The sequence below is a fragment of the Zalophus californianus genome, chromosome 12 (genome assembly GCF_009762305.2).
Source record: "Zalophus californianus isolate mZalCal1 chromosome 12, mZalCal1.pri.v2, whole genome shotgun sequence".
In the NCBI taxonomy this organism is placed as follows: Eukaryota; Metazoa; Chordata; class Mammalia; order Carnivora; family Otariidae; genus Zalophus; species Zalophus californianus.
Window position 1 is genome coordinate 15,122,844 of NC_045606.1, and position 22,135 is coordinate 15,144,978.

Consider the following 22,135-nt stretch of genomic DNA (forward strand, 5'->3'; position numbering starts at 1 on the left):
AGCACTGGGTGTTATGAACAAACAATGAATCATGGAACACTGCACCAAAAACTAATGATGTAATATATGGTGATTAACATAACAATAAAAAATTAAAAAAAAATAAAAAATAAATAAATAAATAAAATCTTTAAAAAAAAAAAAAAAGAAGATGAATTACTAATAAGCACATGAAAATATTTTCAACATTCAGTTCCTAGGGGTAAATGAAAACCACAAGGAGTTACCACTGCACACCTGCTACAATGTCTATCATCAAACAGACAACCTCTACCATGTGGGAATAAGGAAAAGCAAGCTCTTTTTTAAAAAATTAAAGTATAAATAACATACAGTATTATATTAGTTTCAGGTGTACAATATAATAATTCAACAGTTCAATGAATTACTCAGTGCTCAACACAATGACTGCCCTTAATCCCCTTTACCTATTTTCCCCACCCACCTCCCCTCTGGCAACCACCGGGTTGTTCTTGGTATGTAAGAGTGTTTTTTCTTTGTCTCTTCTTTTGTTTCTTACATTCCACACATGAGTGAAATCATATGATAATTGTCTGTCTCTGTCTGATTTATTTCACTCAGCATGATACCCTCTCAGTCCATCCATGTTTCTGCAAATGGAAAAATCTCATTCTCTTTTATGACTAACATTCCATCATATATATATATATATATATATATATATATATATATATATATATACACACACACACACACACACACACACCAAGGGGAAACCAAGTCTCACACTCAGCTGGAGGGGATGTAAAATGGTTCAGCAACTTTGGAGAACAAAGAACTTTGACAATTACTTAAAAAATTAAACAGAAACTGACCAAAAGACCCAGTGAATCCTTTGCTAGGAATCTAAGATAAATAAAAACAAATGTTCCCCCCAAAGACATGCACATCAAAGGTCAGAGTAAGACTAGTCATAACTGCAAAAATTAGCAACAATTCCAATGTCCACCCACTGGTGAATTATCAAAATGCTGTCATCCATGCACTGGAACAGTATTCAGCAATACAAAGGGACAAACCACTTATGCATGCTACAACATGAATGACCCCCAAAAACATTATGCAAAGTGGAAGAAGCCAGATGTAAAAAAAAATCTACACACTGTATGATTTAATTTCTATTAATTGCCCAATAGGGAAAATTTACAAAACAGAAAGCTGATCAGTGGTTTATCTAGGACTGGATTTCGGAACAGGGATTAACTGTAAGTAAAGAAACTTTTTTGGTAAATCAAAAAATTGCTCTAAAATTGTATTGTGATATTGGTTTAATAGTATAATTAACTAAAAGTCATGCAATTGCAAGTATACAATGGACGAATTTCATGATATGCAAATTATACCTCGCTAAAGCTGTTTATCTTAAATCAAGGTTACTTAGCAGTGATGTCTCCATACTTAACAAAATTTTTACTAAAAATTAGAAAAATAGTGTTGCAACTCTACTGACTACATATAGGGTGACTAATTGATCATTTAAGCAAGAACACTTCAGAAAGATTAAATGTGTTCTGATAATAATTGCATGTGGCCTCAGGAGTTAGCCAGACTGTCTTAGACAAACCAGCATGTGTGTTGGTTACTTTTAGAACTAATCAAATTCAAATTTCAGTGCCTTCATCGAGATTTGCTTAGCATAGGTTATGTTATGTAATTGAGCTATTCTTCATTTTAAGTCAGTCTTCCCATGGCTCAGGAAGTGACAACTACTTTATCCTCAGCATCACAACTGGTTCACTTCAGCTGTCTGACCACACATAACATCTTCAGCCCAATCGTCTGAAAGAGGACTGTGCTTCCTCCTTCCTTCCATTGAATACACGGGGAAGCAGGACATGGTTAGACCAACACGCAAACCTGCAAACACACCACCTTTATATCCTTTAAAAGTACATCTAACAAAAGGTACTAATATTCCAAATCTCTATGATACTAAATTTCAAAGAAATTTACAAGGAAAAATGCTAATATTTTAATTTTAATTGTTGGTGCCTCTGATGTCTTTCTTTCTCTCTTCTCACCCATTCCTTCCACAGCTATACATCTACTCTGTGCCGGCTCTGCACTAGGTGCTGGAGAAAGAAAGTCAGGAGAAGGCAAGCAGCCCCCAGACGCCCTCTCCTCCACCAGGGGCCCATCAGCACTGGATCCGTCCCAGGGCAGCAGGAGCACAGACTCCTGTTCTGCTTCATTTGTAGCCACTGCCCAAATGAGCCAGCTGTGCTTTAGAGTCGAATCTTACGTTCTAGGCATATTGATTCCATTAATAGTTTTTAATTTTAATTCTTTCCTAACTTGAATGTTCAGTGAAAATATAATACAACAAAGTAAGTCACTTTGAACAATCCTTCTCTGCCTGCAACTTACCTGCATTTTGCCTTGAACAAAGCGGTACCCAGAACAACACCCTGACAATGCTCTAGTTCTAGTTCAGCTCATGATCCAATGAAATGGTAATGCTCCAAAACACCACTAGGTGGGGGTAAAAGTCAGAGACAGGAAGCCAATGGTTTCAGAGCTAGAAAGCTTGATGAAGATGCCCTTTAGCAGATGAATGGATAAAGATGTGGTCCATATATACAATGGAATATTACTCAGCCATCAGAAAGGATGAATACCCAACTTTTACATCAACATGGACTGGAGGAGATTATGCTAAGTGAAATAAGTCAAGCAGAGAAAGTTAATTATATGATTTCACTTATTTGTGGAACATAAGGAATAGCAGGGAGAACATTAGGAGAAGGAAGGGAAAAATGAAGGGGGGGGAATCGGAGGGAGAGATGAACCATGAGAGACTATGGACTCTGAGAAACAACCTGAGGGTTTTAAAGGGGAGGGGTTGGGGGGGTGGGTTAGCCCGGTGATGGGTATTAAGGATGGCACGTACTGCATGCAGCACTGGATGTTATATGAAAACAATGAATCGTGGATCACTACATCAAAAACTAATGATGTATTGTATGGTGACGAACATAACATAATAAAATAAAAAAATAAAAGTTGAAAAAATAAAAGAATGTCTAAGGTGGTATTCCTCCTGTATTATTATCCTGCTGCTCTGAACTTCTAATTAAGTAAATACATTACTACCGAGAAATTTTATTGCTCTAAGAAATTTATTGCTTTTGAATGATGGATGAAAACACAAATGATAATCACGTATTTTATCTGCTTCAGATTCAAGAGGAGAATAAAACTCAGCAAAAAGTGGTGTTTTGAAATCTCTTGACTGAAAAGGGTTTTGTTAATAAACTGTGAAACAGTTCTATAAGGACAGGTTTCAACTAGTTTAAAGACTTGCCTGTTACTCAGGGGAATCTTTGACTCAGTATTTATAGCATCTTTCCTTGGGGAATACCTCCCACCCTCAGAAATCAACTACATCATCAAAACCAAAGCACAAAGCAAATCAAAAAACCTGGTCAGGTCAGACAAATGGCCTAAAGTATGCATTTTGTTAGAGAAATGTCAATTGTAAAGTGTAATGAATGGATATCCTTTTATAAATATATAAAGTGTATTCAGATGGTGAAGAAATACTTATTCACTAAAACAGTGCTCACCCAAAATGAGGGAATTACAAGAGGATAGAAACAGGGAGGAAACCCAATGTGAGAGCTCGGCACACTCACACATGATGAGAGGGACCATCACAGTGAGGCTCAGGGCCCCAGGGGGGTAACACTGGGAGAAGCTGGAGGAAGCAGCAGCCTCAACCCAGGAGCCAGGTGTATATACCACCTGCTACTGAGCCTGAGAACACAGGTTCTCTCGGTGTTTCATTCATCCTGTGTTCTGCTTTTTTAGTGCCTTTGAATTTGACTGAATCACATAAGCATTCAAGCATCAGTCACATCAATAGGTGATATGCTTACAACCAAGCTCAATTTGATGTTGACACAATTACAGAAGCAACTTCCATTAGCTCTCTCTGCCAATGCTCCAGGATAGGTTTTCAGAGAAGAACAGAGGGCACAGGATAGAAGACCTATCTTGATCTGATTCAGGTGATTTACAATTTCTCTTTTTTGTATTTTATTATGTTAATCACCATACATTACATCATTAGTTTTTGATGTAGTGTTCCATGATTCATTGTTTGTGCATAACACCCAGTGCTCCATGCAGAATGTGCCCTCTTTAATACCCATCACCAGGCTAACCCATCCCCCACCCCCTCCCCTCTAGAACCCTCAGTTTGTTTCTCAGAGTCCATACTCTCTCATGGTTCATCTCCCCCTCCGATTTCCTCCTCCATTTTTCCTTTTCTACTATCTTCCTTTTTTTTTTTTTTTAACATATAATGTATTATTTGTTTCAGAGGTACAGGTCTGTGATTCATCTTCAATATTAATTCTGTTCTTGTAGATTTCTGTTCTATAAATGAGGTTACCCAAAATAAAACCATTTATAATTTTCCTCTGCTATAACTTGAGGTTATAATCAGGCTTAACTTTCCTTAGGACATGAGACCTTCTGTTCCTATTAGGCAGGGCAAACCAAGCCAGATGCTGACAGAGCATAATCACAGCATGTGTTGAAAAGGTCTGGGGCTCTGCATTGAGTCTTGATCACATCATCAACAAGAGGGCAGTGGTGGCCCCTGGGCATCCACTTAGGCCATCATGCAGAGAAGAATTAGAGCCCAATAATGAACCATGCAGCTCAGTCCATCATGGGGCTTCCTAGTCAGTATCCAGGGGACTCAAAGCCCACAGGTGATGATAACCCCTGGCAAGGCTCAGGATCCCACAGCGCTAGGAATCCCTCTGCTCCTCACAGGAGGGTGGGAGAAGCCTGAGGTGACTGAGCATTTGTCTGGCTGGCTCTCTCCCTCCTCCAACCCTCCATGTTCCTCCCTCACCCACCTGTCTCCTCCAGGCACCGCCTGTGCTGATAGTGGCCCCTCAAAGCCACTGCCTGCTCTATGATGGCCTTGGGAGACCCTGGAGGGTCTCTGACTCCTAGAGTTGCTGTCTCAGCTCAGCCCGACTGGTTTCCATCTCTCTGTCCCTGAGGAACCAAGCTGTTCAGATACACAAAGTGCACAGGGTCCCAGGACTGTGATCCCAGGGACAGAGAGGTGCTGGCTGTTTCTGGTGTTGGAATGTGCTTTTCCCCAGGTCTCACACTGTCTTCTAGGGAAGCCTGGCCTGCCAGCTCGAGAGAGGAGCCACGTTCTCTCCCCATCCTCTCCTCCACTTGCTCTGGATTTCTGCTGGGCCTGCTGAAGGATGGAGACCTGAGATCCACCTCACCCCCGAGTGGGGCTCCGTTCCAATCAGCACTTCCAGGGTCTTCCTTCTAGCTCGGTCCCTAGCCAGTCTCAGGAGCCTAACCTGGGGGGACACTTGCGGTTCCTCTTCTGCCTCTTGAGGTGACACTTTGAGATCCAGGAACCACACCTCCATCCAGGCGAGGGGGCACGGAATGATGGGGAGCACACAGCCGAAAGCCCCTGAGAGAAAAGCTGAAAGGACTGATGTGACCAGGAGAGGGAAATGCAGTTTCCGGGAGCTCACACTGGAAAACGAGCCTTCTCCATAATAGACAGTGATGGTACAGAACACGTGGGAGGCTGGACCTGTGACAGGATCACTTGGGAGTAAAAGGCACTAGTCACAGCTGTCGTCAGCTGACAGACACATAATCCAGCCCTATTCGAATTAGACATTTTACTTGGGGAAGACACCTGCCCCCAAAGACACCTGTCTGAGCCAGAAGCTCCCAATGCCTGGAAAAGCTCAGCCAGGCCCGGCTCCTGCCCACATCACTCTGTCTCCGGCCCCTGAACGCGCACTGGGCCATCGTGGGCTTCTCCGTGGCTCCCGATCCCTCCCTGGCTGCTGGTGCCCTCCCTCCTCCCAGGGTCTAGCAGGCTAGTGTCCTGGGAACCTAAGTTTTGTCCCCCACTAGGTGCAACATGCAAAGGCCCTCTCCCCACAGAAGGGACCCCTGAAATGCAGAGGCGGGGCTCCCCCTAGTGGTTGGGAGCCCAGAGATCATCCCACAGGACCTTGTCCCTCATCCCCCAACTAGGGTTCCTAGCAACATGACACCTGCCCAGAGTGATGCCAACAGGAGCCTGACTGACAGAATGGGGTTAGGGGACATCGGGTGTGAAGCTGTGTAAGTATTAACACAGCTGCAGAGTCAGTATTGGTTAGCAAATCACCACACACATACACACACACATACACCCCAGTCAGAGTGAGCTTCCTGGAAGAGGAGGCATTTTACATTCTGATTCTCATTAAATTTACAGGCTGACACGAGGTGCAATGTAGTATTAACATTGTACATGTATCACTAAAAACCTGACAACCTTCATAATCAGCAATTTCTTCTCATACCAGCCACAGTTTTGGTCAATATTTTTCCGACATTTTATATTTACAGGTATATAACATTAATAGATCATACAGGTATATAACAATAGGTCATATAGAAAAGTTCAGTCACTGCCCCAATGTCTATATGGGAGAATTCTTAATATCTTTCACTGGATTACTCTTTTTCCCTCCATTTTACTCTGTACTCAATGTAAGCTCATCAGGAAGGAACATCATTAGCGTTCTCCACTCTTTCACTTCTCCACCAGCACCCACTCGCGTTTCTTACGGAATTCAGTGTCAAGTCAATACAACTCACTTCTTCATTTCCCGGTAACTGATAAAGTCTCTACCACCCTGCTCTGTGTTCTGAATCCGCTGCAGGGATCATATGTACACGTGCAAGGAGCAAATAAAGGAGAGACTGAGGGATGGATGAGTTCACAGAAGTCAAGACACACTAATTGCAGGATTAGCCTGGTTCAAATCTCAAACCGAATATCACAAGACATGAGAGAACACTTTCATGGTGCTGGAGAGGGACACGTTTTCTTAAACATGACTCCAAAGTAGGCAAGGATGTGGTCAATAAGAAATTGATTACAAAATTGAGAATCTCTAGTTAATGAAAGGGCTTTAGACAAACTTTAGACAATTGATAGATTAGCTGAGGTTATTTGTAACAACTAAAACTCAGAATGGATAAATATCTAAGAGACATACATGTTCAAGTTACAAATAATTAAAAATGATTACTACCATCTTAATTTTAACAATTTGGTGTTTATGACATTGTATCTTTATTTGTATTTATATGTAAGATTAATCAATTACTGTTAATAGTAAAGATAATAATAACTAACCGTCTTCATTTGCCCAACACGCTCCTTATTGTTCTGCATGTAGTACATTATTTAATCTTCATAACCCTATGAGGTATTGCTGCTTTTTCCTTTCTGCAGATGAGGAGCTGAGAAACAGCAGTAAGAGCACTGACTCCAGGGCTCACAGGCAGGACATGGGGGGCCTGGAAATAGCACAGGAGGCCTGGCTCTGCTGTGCGCTGTAGCCTCTGCGAGCCAGCCTCCCCTTTGCTGCACCTAAAGCACACGGAGAAGCTCGTCTCTGAGGGAGACGCTTCATGGACACCCGGTGTAAACAGAGTCCCTCAGCTTCCTCATCATCAGACAGGAGCCCAGAACCTCCTCAAACAACGTGATGCTGTGTGGGAGCCATCAGGTTGGTAAGAACTTTGCTGTCAGATAACACAGGATGGACAGTGTTTATGGAGAACGTGGATGTGTATTTCCCGGGACCAGCAACGCTGGGATGAGATTCCCAGGGAAATGTTTACTCCCAGCGTGCAGAGCTCCTGAGCTGTAGGTGACAGCATTGCTGGTGAAGCCAGCCTGGGCAGCAGTATGAGTGTCTGTCACGGTCAGTGGATGTATTAATGCAGTGGCTGTAGCCAGGGGCGCCAGGAGCAGCACCAAGGAGCAGCAAACTGGAGGAGAGACAGAAGGACAGATACGGATTGACAGGAATGCTATGCCATTTATATAAACATAAATATGCATTATTCACAAGCAAATCTCTGTAGTTTTCACAGGTACATAAGACACCAAACATATCAGTCAATTCTCTCATTTGAGGCTGGGAAATTGGGGCCGTGCAAGGAGGAGCCACTTACCCAAAACTACCACCCATACTGAGTACATTTGGAAAAAACAGGTTTCCTGCCTAGTATTTCTGGGCTTTTCCCCTCACTAAGCTGATCTTTGTTGTAATAGACTTCACTTACCTGCGCTCCAATACTGAGGACTATAAGGTGTGTGACGTACCCGCAATTGCCAGCAGGGGGAGGTAGAAGTCAGTGTAAGTAATAAGTAAAATAATGTAGGTTTTTAAGAGGGAAGCACATTATTTAAAACAAATGTGAAATTTAATAAGATCACAATTTGCATTCAAAGAAACAACTCAGGGAGAGCAGAAATTAATCTCGGAATCAAAAACATCCAAGCAGGGTACGAAGGGCACATGCTTCGTTAACCTGGCTGACTTGAAGTTCATGGTGTGCTCTTCTTAGTGGGGCTACTCAACCTCTCAAAGCCTCTGTCTCGTCTGCAGAATGGGATTAATAACACCTGCTTTATGCATGCAGGGGAGGAATCAATATGTACCATGTATGACATTCAATAAAGTGTATTTGCCATTATTAATGGATCAATGATTACTGTTATGTCCTTTAAAAAAATTAGTCTCTCCAAAAGGCAAGCAGCTATTGTTTCACCAATGCTAGAATAATCTCTACTATGTTCTGAGGTCCAGCACCATTACCTGAATGACTGCTCTTCAAGAACAGCTTCTGCTCTTTGCTCCCTGGCATGTGAGAGATATTCTTGAATTCTGCAACCTCGCTGAAATTTTCCTCATGACCCCTTACTCTTTAGAGCTTAAACATAACTCTCTCTGTGTATATATATGTTGAATTCTACATATATAGAATGGATGGTGTGACAGGTTTTGCATTTGTTAGCTTTGTGTTTGAATCAAGGCTCCATTATTTATGTGATGGCATAGATGAAATATTTTAAGATTCCAGTTAGCTGCTCTGTCATATGTGGTTGTTATAACTATGTTTACGTGTTATTATAAGGAATAAGTGGTTATAAGAGTCACATCATACTTCAGACTGACTGATAGTATTTATTTACAAAGCAACCGGCTTGGCCCAATCCCTGACCCATGGTGGATGGTGTCCCAGGGTGAGCATTATTATTCCCATTTATAGGGACTTTCCCAAGGACACACATCCTCCAAGTGGCAGGGCTTGGACTGGAGCAGTCATTCTGTCCTTGTCAATGTAATCAATCCTCCCAGAGTTAGGAGGTATCATTCAGACTCTTCCAAGTGTCCCATTTGGCAGCTACGTACTGAGAAGGGCCTCTCGCCTCAGCGTACCATTGATCAGATGACATCCTTGGCTGTGAAGAGAGCTGGGCTCCCAGGCTCGGCCCCCTGACTGGACCATTCCTGAGGCCAGCAGGTCTGGGAGGCTGGCAGGAACGTGGAGTTGGTCTGAACCCAGAGTTCGCTGCAGACCGTGAGCACCTGGCAGCCTCAGAGCCTGTGGCAAAAGCAGACAGATGGGAAGCTTTGGCTGAGGGTTCTGAAGTAGATTTCTCTTATTACCACTTTAAGAACACTCTTTCTGCTTTAGTGTGATGACAATTTTATGTTTTCTTATTTTTGAAACCATGAGTCTTCTGTCCCAGGAAGGATTTTCTGGGACTGCAAGGCATTGAGATTGCCTGGGAGCGTCTGCTCTCAGAGCAGCTCCTGGGACAGCCTCCTGTCCCCAGCACATGGGGTCGGTCCTTGAGCAAAGGACGGTCACCCTGAGTCCCTGTGCTTCCTCACCTCCCAGCTTCTGTGATGACACTTGTTATCTGTACTTTTTGATAATAGGCATTCAAAGAGGTGGGAAGTGATATCTCATTGTGTATTTGATTTGCATTTCCCTGGATTTCAGATAAATAACAAATAATTTTGTAGTTTATGTACAAATATTGCATAGCATTTTGCATTATTTTTCCATTAAATCTGGCAACCCTATGTGAGGCTACCTTTTTGCCTCAGGAACAACAGAAATTCTCTTTTAAATTAATTTGCTATGCTTGCATTCTCATGCTCACGTGTGCACACACACACACACACACACCTGATTTTCCATAACTGTAATATTCCCTGTAATACTACACTATAAGGATCCCAGAAATCATCTCCTGCAACTAGTCCAGTTTTAAGATGAAACACCAATCTCCAACATTTCCTGAGCTTTTTCTTTGCATCTGGGACAGGACACAGGCTTTGCTCACATTGCCTGCTTACTCTGCATTCAACCTAATGAGGTCCCTTTGACATATGAGGAAAAGGAGAACTAGCTTGTCCAAGACTACACAGCTATCATGTCACGTTAGGGCATTTACATCTTCTGATGAGACCTCTGGGAGAAATGCTCCAGTGCTAGCTCAGGGGGCCTGTTGCCTTTTCAGCAGGGATCTCTGCTCTGTGCTTGTCCCTGCCTCCCGAGCAGCCTGCACACCCATTGCTCTGTCGGTACCAAGTGGCCATTTGAGGCTTGAGATTTGTCTCCAGGCAGATCTGGCTAACATCCCCATCACCTAATCCTCTTTAGCCATGTTGCCTTGGAATGGTTACTTAAAATACCAGCCAGGCTTTCCCCATTTCTAAATTGAGGGTATTACCATTCATCCCATGGGGTGATTTTCAGATGTGATTAAAAAAAAATGAGCAGAAACCAATTAGTGTGGTGCTCAGGTGTGGTCGAAGTCCAATCAAGGATTGCTGTTATCACTGGTATTCTCCTTGCACCAACATTCCTCATTGTTTCTCAGCTCCCTAACCATGGATGTTCTCTCCCCGCCTTGTGGTCAGACCTGTCCCTGCCCTCTGGCCCCTCCCTCCCTTCCTCCTGCCTGTCATCATTACCTGCAGGTGCCTCAGGGAAGCAGAAGCTCAGATCCTAACCTGCCCTCTGCCACCAACCAGGCAGTCTCCTCCCAGCAAGTGCATCTAGGAGGTCACCCTCAGTTTCTTTCCAGGTAGGAAGAAGAACCATGCTGGGTCTCCTTGCCATCCTGTGCACTCTCCTGTTTCCTGGTAAGTCCAGACACACTCCCCCCGTGCAGGGTACCCTGAGGCTCCTGGCCATCCGTGTCTCACCACTGTCCTCTCCTCCCCCTGGCAGGTGGTGGAGCAGGGCTCAAGCTGGATCAGCCTGCTTTGGTGGTGGCGCGCTTGCGCTTGGACAGCTCAGCCACCCTGCCATGCAAAGTAGACACCTCGGTCAGCTACGTCCACTGGTACCGCCACCAGGAGGGTACGGCCCCCAAGAGGCTCCTCTACCTAGACATGTCCAGGTCCTTTGTGAAGAGGGATTTTCCCATGAAAGCGGACAAAGTCAATGCCAAGAAGGGCAGGGAGAGCAACAGCTGTACTCTGTCGGTGCTGAACCTGGAGAAGAGCGACGAGGGCGTGTACTACTGCGCTGCCTGGGAAGTGCACAGCCCTGTGCTCTCACCAGGTCCCTGAGCAAAAAGGTCTCTGTCTCCCAGGGTGCTCCATGCCCCGCACCTCCCACTGGCTCTGGGTCCCTGGGGTTGCCCTGGGGTCAGCCCTCAGCACCCCGGACTCTCGCTTTCCGCGGGGCCACTGCACAGAACCCTGCAGGCTAAGGAGCTGCGCAGTCTGACGCAGACCCAGGGAGCTGTCCAGTCGGGAGGGACTTTTCTAAAGATCGTCCAGCGCAGCGTTTCTGAAGCCCTTGGAGCAGAATCTGTTGAAACACTATTTTGGGTATCTCGCAGTAAATAAAAATAACCCTAGAATTTTATTTGTTTCTTTAACGTTTTTTTTTTTAAATGTAATAGTTAGAAAATATGTCTCAAATTGTGACATACATTTATTTCTACTGAACAGAGCTGTGACAGACTGGTGATTGAAGATTCTGGCCATCGCCAATGAAGAATGTGAGAATAAAGTATTGTGAAAATCATTCCAGAGAGATGTACCATAAAATGATTGAAAACTGAGATTGGAAGTCACCTTCTGATTCCATTTTCTAAGTTGCTGCCCTGCCCACTGCTAGTTACTTTACAGTGGAGAATCAGGGATCAAAAGCACATCTCACAACTCAGCATCCTCATACACTGGCAAGCTTGGTGCTCAACTCCTATGGGGGGACATGATCCTCAGGCAGGTTGATGCATCAACCTCGGATGAGCCCGGGGCCTACAGCCTTCCACTTCTCCTTGAATGCTACTCCATATGGGATTTGGGGGCCCAATTCCCTGGACCTCTGTTACCGCCTCTGTAAAATGGGTGTTTTACCTGCCACAATTGTGTGACTGATTTCTGTTAAAGCAAAATTGTACAAATAAGATACCAATATGTTTACTAACTTCTTATAAAGTTTGTCAACTTCTTGAGAAAAAAAAAGAAAGAAAAGAAAAGCTATATTACTGATTCTCCAGTCCCAAACAGGAAAACACCTGCTGCCATATGTGGGGAAGAAGAAAAAGCTCTCTTAGGAGGTCTAAGCTGAATTAATTGTATTTTCAATCAAAGAATCAAATTTTATGTACACTTAATAGGATTGGTAAACATGATTATTGAAAGGAAAGTCCAAAACACCTATTATAATTTTGTTACAGAGAAATTAGCTAAATATGAAGACACTGTCATGAGAAGTCCTCCCAAGTCAATTTAAATCTCAGTTTGCAACATGGGTCTATAGTGCCTTTGAGTTACAACCTGAGAGGACAATGGTCTTGTGCATGGAGAAAACAACCCCTATGTGGAGAGAACAACAAATCATATTTGGAGTCATTTCCTCCTCCTGCCCTTCTCCTTGAGGATATGGTGAGCTTCACCAAGGACACTTCAACCACACACAGTAAAGCCAAACCAGCCAGAGACCAATAAGCCCTCCCATCTTAAGTAAACGTTTGCTAATTAAATGGTTGTTTAAATGGCTGATTCTAACAACACTGAAAGCATCTTGTTAGAATGTACAGGACCAAGTACAGTGGTGATTCCATTAATGTCTGTTGAAGTGAGATTGATATTTTGACTATTAGAAAGGGGCTCACATTACCTCACAGGTGGGGGATTTCGCATAGGTGGATGCTTGAAATATCCTGATGATTTGGGCTCAACTCATTTATTTCACTCCTGAGGTGGGTGAGACACAATGATTTTGAGTAATAGAAACAACATTATATTATGAAATTGATGCTGAAAAAAGTCTAAGAACTCTCAAAAAATCAGTTTTCATAGTTATATTATCCATTCTCAGTTGATCTCAGTTGATCACAGACACTAGTAGTGGGCAAAGTGTCATGTCTGTTACATGAGGGTCATCTTCTAAAAATCACAATTCTAAAAATTTCTGGGAACACCTGGAAATCTATGCTGATTGTTTTGTGTTGGGTGTTCTTTATGTTCCACCCCCAGAACGGGTTCAGGGACACCATCTTGGGTAGAGGAAAGGGCACAACTTGGAGAGGTCATTCTAAACATTGGGATCAGTAGAGTTTTTACTATGTTACTTCCATACCCTAATTGACTCATGGAAAACCTGTATGGCTTTTGATTTTTATTTTAAAATTTATTGTTAAAAAGAATTCACATGTTACTTAATATTAAAATTCTTGTATATTATTGAACACTTAGACACACCATGTGAAGTCTGATGGTTAGAAATGTGTGTAATAGCCTCTGTCTTGACCACTATTTCTCCCCTCTTCTCCAACAACCTTTGCTTCTTTTACAAAACAAAATCTTGTTTTCTCTGCTGATTCCTACTGACTCCATCTGCCAAGTTAGAGACCAGGTTCATACTTGGAGAGCTCAAAGTAACTTCTTCAGTTGAGTGGGTCTTTTCCCCAGTGAAGGACAGATACCAGGTACTGTAGACAGTGGCAACAATGCTGAGTCTTCTAGTAACACTGTACTTAATTTCCTTAGTTTCTTTACATCTCTTTTGTCCACATGCAGATGAGCAAATGAGATCATCCCAAGCAGAATTGCACACAACCATAGTTTTTTTCAACACAGTTGTTTGGCACTTTTATTGCCTGAAAACATGATCTGCTACCATTCATGGAAATTTGCTAGAAAATCAGCCTCACATGTTCATCTGGAGACTGAGAGGAAGATAGGCTTTCAAGTAGGACCCTGTGTGTCCCCTGCTGTGGGGGGACAGATTTCTCCCCTAGGCAAAGAACAAGAATGGATGCTGGGAGGCACAAAGGATGGATACTGTGAAATCTCCTATTTCCTCCTCAGCATCAATGCTCCACTTTTCTCCCCATTGCTCTGTGCCCCAGGAACCTAACCCCTGTGGATTACAGTAATGGGAATCTTTGCTCTAATTTCCAATGGAAAGTTGGCAAATGGAATTTGAAGTTCAAAGAACCATCACAATGTCACCTGACAAAAGTATTTCTTCTTGGGCACTAGGTTTCCAAGCCTGTGGATCCAGGGCCCTGGGAAAAAAGAAACACATTCCTCCAGTGGGTTGAGTGGTATAAAAGAGAATTACTTCTCCCACATGCACCTCTCATTCCTGAGCATAAACCTCTGGGTACGGCAGGAGTTGTCACTATATGTTTGCCCCTGTGAGGATGCAGGCCTCCTTCAGAGAGGGAGCCCTAAGCTCACTCTCTCCCACTTCTCAGTCTCTTGCTGCTACTTCCATTAGCTGCTCCCAAACAGCAACCAGAGAATAAGGAAAACCATGAGGGTCCACCTCGTAATGCCCAGGGCAAGGTAAAGAGAAGTAGACTGTCCATCTGGAGGAACAAAAGAATAAAAATCAACTAGACAGTCAAATAAACAGGTTGTATTTGCCCCCAAATAAGTAAAACAAGTTGCAGAGTTGGGAGATTTTATCTGGTTCCTTTCATTTCTCATTACACAAAGCCATCAAAGTCCCATCTCTAACAGACCAGGATGTGCCCTGTTCCCTCAGTAAGAAAACAGGAAACTGGAAAAGTGTTGAGAGATTATCATTACATGTTGTGCTTTTCTAGTTGATGAATTTAGTAGAGAGGAGCATGTAGATTATTTCTAATGCTTTTGTTCTTCAGTTAAATCAGGGATTCTGAGGTATTTGCCAATTTATTAGAGGTAAGTCATCATCACCTAAGTAGAATAAAATAAATAAAGAGATCTCTATCTCTGTGTAGAAGAATGATTATAGGGCTTTATGAACCAATATTATGATGAATTCAATTCTGTGTTCTTGATGTTCTTTAATACAGTAAACAAGTGTGCAGTAGTGAACCAATCTTAACTCTTATGAAAAGAAAGTAGAGAAATGCCTGCCATTTTCATGTCAACTAAAATCCAGCCTCTCACGTTTATTATAATTGTTCTATCATTTCTGTCCTTCCTTCATCTACTTTCCTGCCATTTATTAGTCAACATTTAAATGTTTCACTCACAAACTGATCATTCCTATCTATTGTGAGTTCTGTCACCTTTAATTTTTTAACTTCTAAATTTAAGTTACCGAATAGTTACCAAAAATCTGTAGTTATATTCTGAAAGTGGTAGAATTAGTATTTGTAATCCACATGTCAACAGATTACTTTGATTGCTTTCCTTTGCTCAAAGAAAAAGAATTAAGTTCTTTTGAAATTTAATAAACAATGTTCTGATAAGATTTTAATAATAGCTATTTTTTAAATGGGCAGAAGACATGAACAGACATTTTTCCAAAGAAGACATCCAAATGGCCAACAGGCACATGAAAAAGTGCTCAACATCGCTCGGCATCAGGGAAATCCAAATCAAAACCTCAATGAGATACTGCCTCACACCCATCAGAATGGCTAAAATGAACAAGTCAGGGAACGACAGATGTTGGCGGGGATGTGGAGAAAGGGGAACCCTCCTACACTGTTGGTGGGAATGCAAGCTGGTGCAACCCCTCTGGAAAACAGTATGGAGGTTCCTCAAACAGTTGAAATTAGAGCTACCGTTCGATCCAGCAATTGCACTACTGGATATTTACCACAAAGATACAAATGTAGGGACCCAAAGGGGTACGTGCACCCCAATGTTTATAGCAGCAATGTCCACAATAGCCAAACTGTGGAAAGAGCCAAGATGTCCATCAACAGATGAATGGATAAAGAAGATGTGGTATATATACACAATGGAATATTATGCAGGCATCAAAAGGAATGAGATCTTGCCATTTGCAACGACGTGGATGGAACTGGAGGGTGCTTAGTGAAATAAGTCAGTCAGAGAAAGACATGTATCATATTACCTCACTGATATGAGGAATTCTTAATCTCAGGAACAAACTGAGTGTTACTGGAGTGGTTGGGGGTGGGAGGGATGGGGTGGCTGGGTGATAGACATTGGGGTGTGTATGTGCTACGGTGAGCGCTGTGAATTGTGCAAGACTGTTGAATCACAGATCTGTACTTCTGAAACAAATAATGCAACATATTTTAAGAAAAAAGAGAAAGAAGAAGATAGCAGGAGAGGAAGAATGAAGGGGAGTAAGTCAGAGGGGGAGACGAACCATGAGAGATGATGGACTCTGAAAAACAAACTGAGGGTTCTAGAGGGGAGGAGGTAGGGGGATGGGTTAGCCTGGTGATGGGTATTAAAGAGGGCACATTCTGCATGGAGCACTGGGTGTTATGAACAAACAATGAATCATGGAACACTACATCAAAAACAAATGATGTAATATATGGTGATTAACATAACAATAAAAAAATTAAAAAAAAATAATAGCTATTTTTTTTACTGAAACCTTCTGTACTAGGTAGGCAGTGTATTAAGCACTTTATATACTTCTTGTTATGTAATGCCTTAGTATCAGAAGAAAGGGAGTCTGACGGCTACTATTGTACCCCCACAGATGTCACTAAACCTGCTCTAAATGTCTGGTTTGACATAATTTCCTATTGATTTGCTTTCCTATTTAGAGACTCTGTTGAAATGGTCTGGTTATCTCAGAGAGAAGTAAGGTGCTCAGAGATTTTCAATAACTGTGAAAAGCTCAATCTAAAGGTGCTGGCAATGAATAAATTGGAACTCATATCCATTTAGCTGCCAGATAATATGCTACATGTTGAGTCTGTTGAGGAAATCATGTGATCATTAAAAAATCCTGCAGATACACTTATTTCATGGAAGAAAGAATCGATGCTTAGACAAGAACAGAAGGTGCAAGGGGGAAACTTTACATCCCATGGTATGGTGTGAGTCAGTGGTGGTGGGCTCAGGGTTGGTTATTGCACAAGATAGTTCTGACAAAGAGGGAGAATCCTAAAGACCAGCAGGACAAAGGCTGGAAGAAGGTGAGAAGAAGACTGTAAGAACTAACTCCCCTCCTCCCATGTGTAGTGATATCATCATGAGAATGACCAGGAGACAGACAGAGAAACAAAGGATGAGGAATGTGCCAAAGGAGATTGTCCTAACTTGAAAGAGGCTGTTCCAACCCAGAGGAACCTATTTTCAGTTGGTAAGGTTAACACTTCCCTCCAATATCAGAATGAAGAAGAGATGACATATGTACATTATCAAAAATAATGACACTTCCTTCCCCTGCAACAAACCTGGAGTTGCAGCCTCTGTTTGGTGTTACCAGTGTGCCCTGCTCATGTGTGCCTATGTGAGGGGGCACAGTGGGGAACAAAATCCATCCCATGCCCACCCTCCTCTATACCCTGAGCAGAGCTGTGTCAGCTTGGAGAAAGAGTGACTTTTTCTAATTATTCTGCAAAAGCTGTGTCCTTTTTTATTTAGTTAAAACGGAGACTTCTGTGCTACAGAGACTTTGTTCAGAAGGTAGTAACTACATAGTTATATAGACAAGATCCAGGGTTTTAAAAAACTTAATCTATGAAGCTTTCTGACTCTAAAAAAGATAAACTAATCTACAAAAAGTGTTGTCCAAGAACCAATGAAAATACTATTGTTTGAACCTAGGAACCAAATTTTACAATTCAAATCCTTGAGAGAAACTGACAGTCGTGAGAAATGCAGTAAAACAGCAACAACAAAAGCCAGCATTTGCATAGACCCCAGGGGCCCCAGACTGTGGAGTGAGAGGAGGGGGTCAGCTGGAGCATCCAGAGTTGACTTCTGTGGAGCAGAGTTGCTCCCACCCAGCCAGTAACTGCTGTGAGATTATGAGATGAGAAATCCAAGATGCTTAGCATCCAGCCTGGAGGAGGACTCAGTAATATCATCAGTACTTCTTTTAATTTTCACATCTGTCTCTACACCTTACCATGAAATAATTGGGACAATTAATTTAGAAAAGTCTCCCTTGAGGCACATTTACAATATTTCTATCTGCACTAGATATACCTGTGTTTATGTCTCTGTCAGTCTTTGTCTTCATTTCTGTCTCTCTCTCCATATCTCTCTGTCTACATATCTGTGTTTATATCCCTGTCTCACTCTCTCTCTCTTCACAGTTAGTAGCCAAAATGACACAACTGAAATATCTATATCCAAAGTAGAAAAAAGGATAATTACATTTATGTACCATACTCAACATTGCACCTGCCACCTTAGTCATTTATTGGTACCAAAAAAATGAATCAGACTTTGGGTATCTGATACATATTTGGTCTCTTATAACACCTGCTTAGAGGCAATATGAGAACAATAAATAGGAAGCACTGAGACATCCTGTCTCCTCTACTGCAATTATTTTATACAGTCCACAGAACACAGTAGATGAAACCACGTGCAAATGTACAAAATATCAGAGGAGCCAGACAGTCAGCCCAAAGAACCTCTCTTCAGTTCTGGACTCTCATCCTTTCCACATGGGCAACCTCAGCCCTAGTTCCAGCCTCAGCCTCAGCCTCCACTCTGTGCTCCCTGACAGGTACCTCAGTCCCAAAATCAAGGGGAAAAGAAGCAGACAGTCACCAACTATGCCTGCAGGATATCAGCCTTCCTGCTCCAACTTCCCATTGACCTGATGGTCTCCTGATGAGAGCTTCTGTCTGGGGTTGTTGAGAACAGCCTGAGTCAGGAACCATCAGTTCTTTTTCCTGAGAGAGTTCTAGGGAGTATGGATGGTACAGGCTGCATAACAAGGGACTTGAAATGGAGGGAGTGCGGGTGACTGTGATCATAGACCTGACTGTGAGGGTCAGATGCAGCGCCAAATGAAGGAAGATGAATGCAAGTGCTGCTGGGATACAAGTGCTCCCAAAGGAGGACCTATGTCTCTGATGTCTGTGACCTTGCCAGGGTCTGCACATGCCTTGTCTCTAGTGCAGCCTCCGTACACCTTTGCTGAATTAATGTGTGAATCAATGAATCTCAGGAAGCATTATTGAGGAATAATATTTAGAGTATTTCCTGTAATGAATCCTAAGCATGCATTCTAGAACCTTGATAGAAATATATACACAGACACCTCTGTAAATACATACATACATACATATGTACTTAGACACATATACATATTTTTATTGCATAGTGGTATAAATATATTATGTTATAAAAAGTACATATGGACGAAATAAAGTATCTTATTTAAGATTGTGGGTTCTAGATATAGATCCTCTGGTGCAAATTACTGTTCTGCTACTTGTTCATGTCAGACCTTTGATAAAATTCCTGGTGTGTCAAAAGCCTCCCTTCTCTCGTCTGAAAGTTGGAAACAATAAAAGCACCAACTTAGTAGACTTTGTGAAGATTAAATGAGATAATAGAACCAATGTGTTTGTAGCACAACACCTACCATGTAGAAATACCTTCAATATTGTGAGCTATTAATGTTATGAAAAATAAAGAAAATAAAAATCTCTATTTTTGAAAGTATTTAAAATAATGAATAAAAGATAAATTCTGCCTTTGTTTACTTCTCTGTTTGAAATAATTCATGAAGAGAAAACACATTTTTTCATGAATGTGTCTGAAGTGACCATTTATCTCCCTTCTTGGCTCCTAGCATTTGAAACACTCGTTTATGTCCAGGAAATTCTCTACCTTATGAATCTTAGTGAAAGAATGAATTCATTCCCAGTATAGGGAGGAAAAATGTCAGATACTGTTTCTCAGCCTTCCTTTTTTTATTTTCTTTTTTTTTAAATTATGTTATGTTAGTCATCATACAGTACATCATTAGTTTTTGATGTAGTGGTCCATGATTCATTGTTTGCCTGTAACACCCAGTGCTCCATGCAATACGTGCCCTCCTTAAGACCCATCACTGGGCTAACCCATCCCCCTACCCCCACGCCTCTAAAACTCTGTTTGTTTCTCGGAGTCCATAGTCTCTCATGGTTCATCTCCCCCTCCGATTTCCCCCCTTTCATTTTTCCCTTCCTTCTCCTAATGTCCTCCATGCTGTTCCTTATGTTCCATAAATAAGTGAAACCATATGATAATTGACTTTCTCTGCTTGACTTATTTCACTTAGTATAATCTCCTCCAATCCCATCCATGTTGATGTAGAAGTTAGGTATTCATCCTTTCTGATAGTTGAGTAATATTCCATTGTATAAATGGACCACATCTTATTCATTCATCTGTTGAAGGGTATCTCAGCTTTTCCCAGTTTGGGTATTGTGGACCTTGCTTCTATGAACATTGGGGTGCATATGGCCCTTCTTTTCACTACATCTGTGTCTTTGGGGTAAATACCCAGGAGTGCAATTGCTGGGTCATAGGGTAGCTCAATTTTTAATTTTTTGAGGCACCTCCACACTGTTTTCCAAAGTGGCTGTACCAACTTGCTTTCCCACCAACAGTGTAACAGGGTTCCCCTTTCTCCACAACCTCTCCAACATTTGTTGTTTCTTGCCTTGTCAATTTCTGCTATTCTAACTGGTGTAAGGTGGTATCTCAATGTGGTTTTAATTTGAATTTCCCTGATGGCCAATGATGATGACCATTTTTTCATGTGTCTGTTAGCCATTTGTACGTCTTCTTTGGAGAAGTGTCTGTTCATGTCTTCTGCCCATTTTTTGACTTAATTTGTTTTTTGGGTGTTGTGTTTGAGAAGTTCTTTATAGATCTTGGATATCGGCTCTTTGTTGGTAGTGCCATTTGTAAATATCTTCTCCCATTCTGTGGGTTGCCTCTTTGTTTTGTTGACTGTTTCCTTTGCTGGGCAGAAGCTTTTTATCTTGATGAAGTCCCAAAAGTTCATTTTCTCTTTTGTTTCCCTTGCCTTTGGAGATGTGTCTTGAAAGAAGTTTCTATGGCTGATGTCAAAGAGGTTACTGCCTATGTTCTCCTCTAGGATGTTGATGGATTTCTTTCTCACATTGAGGTCTTTCATCCACTTTGAGTTTATTTTTGTGTATGGTGTTAGAGAATGGTCTAGTTTCATTCTTCTGCATGTGGCTGTCCAATTTTCCTAGCATCACTTTTTGAAGAGACTGTCTTTTTTCCATTGCATATTTTTTCCTGCTTTGTCAAAGATTATTTGACCATAGAGTTGAGGGACCATATCTGGGCTCTCTATTCTGTTCCATTGGTCTATGTGTCTGTTTTTGTGCCGGTACCATGCTGTCTTGGTGATCACAGCATTGTAATATAGCTTGAAATCAGGCAATGTGATGCCCCCCACTTTGTTTTTCTTTTTCAACATTTCCTTGGCAATTCAGGGTCTTTTCTGATTCCATACAAATTTTAGAATTGTTTGTTCCAGCACTTTGAAAAATGCCATTGGTATTTTGATCAGGATGGCGTGGAAAGTATAGATTGCTCTAGGCAGCATAGACATTTAAACAATGTTTATTCCTCCGATCCATGAGCATGGAATATTTTTCCATCTTTTTGTGTCTTCTTCAATTTCTTTCATGAGTGTTCTGTAGTCAGATCCTTTACCTCTTTGGTTAGGTTTATTCCGAGGTATCTTATGGTTTTTGGTGCTATTGTAAATGGAATCGATTCTCTAATTTCTCTTTCTATAGTTACATTGTTAGTGTATAAGAAAGCAACTGATTTCTGTGCATTGATTTTGTATCCTGCCACATTACAGAATTGCTATATCAGTTCTAGTAATTTAGGGGTGGAGTCTTTTGGGTTTTCCACATAAAGTATCATGTCATCTGGGAAGAGAGAGAGTTTGACTTCTTCTTTGCCATTCTGAATAGCTTTTATTTCTTTTTGTTGTCTGATTGCGGTTGCTAGCACTTCTAGTACTATATTGAACAATAGTGGTGAGAGTGGGCATCCTTGAC

General features: G+C 41.8%; 1 gene segment (V, D, J or C); it reads left to right on the plus strand.

The window, feature by feature from the left end:
- Window positions 1-10,837: 10,837 nt before the first annotated feature.
- The window catches only part of LOC113911689, a 49,988-nt gene continuing 38,690 nt past the window's right edge, over window positions 10,838-22,135 (plus strand). Inside the window, 2 exon segments of the C gene segment in view lie at window positions 10,838-11,039; window positions 11,128-11,463. Of these exon segments, the coding sequence occupies window positions 10,997-11,039; window positions 11,128-11,463 (379 nt within the window).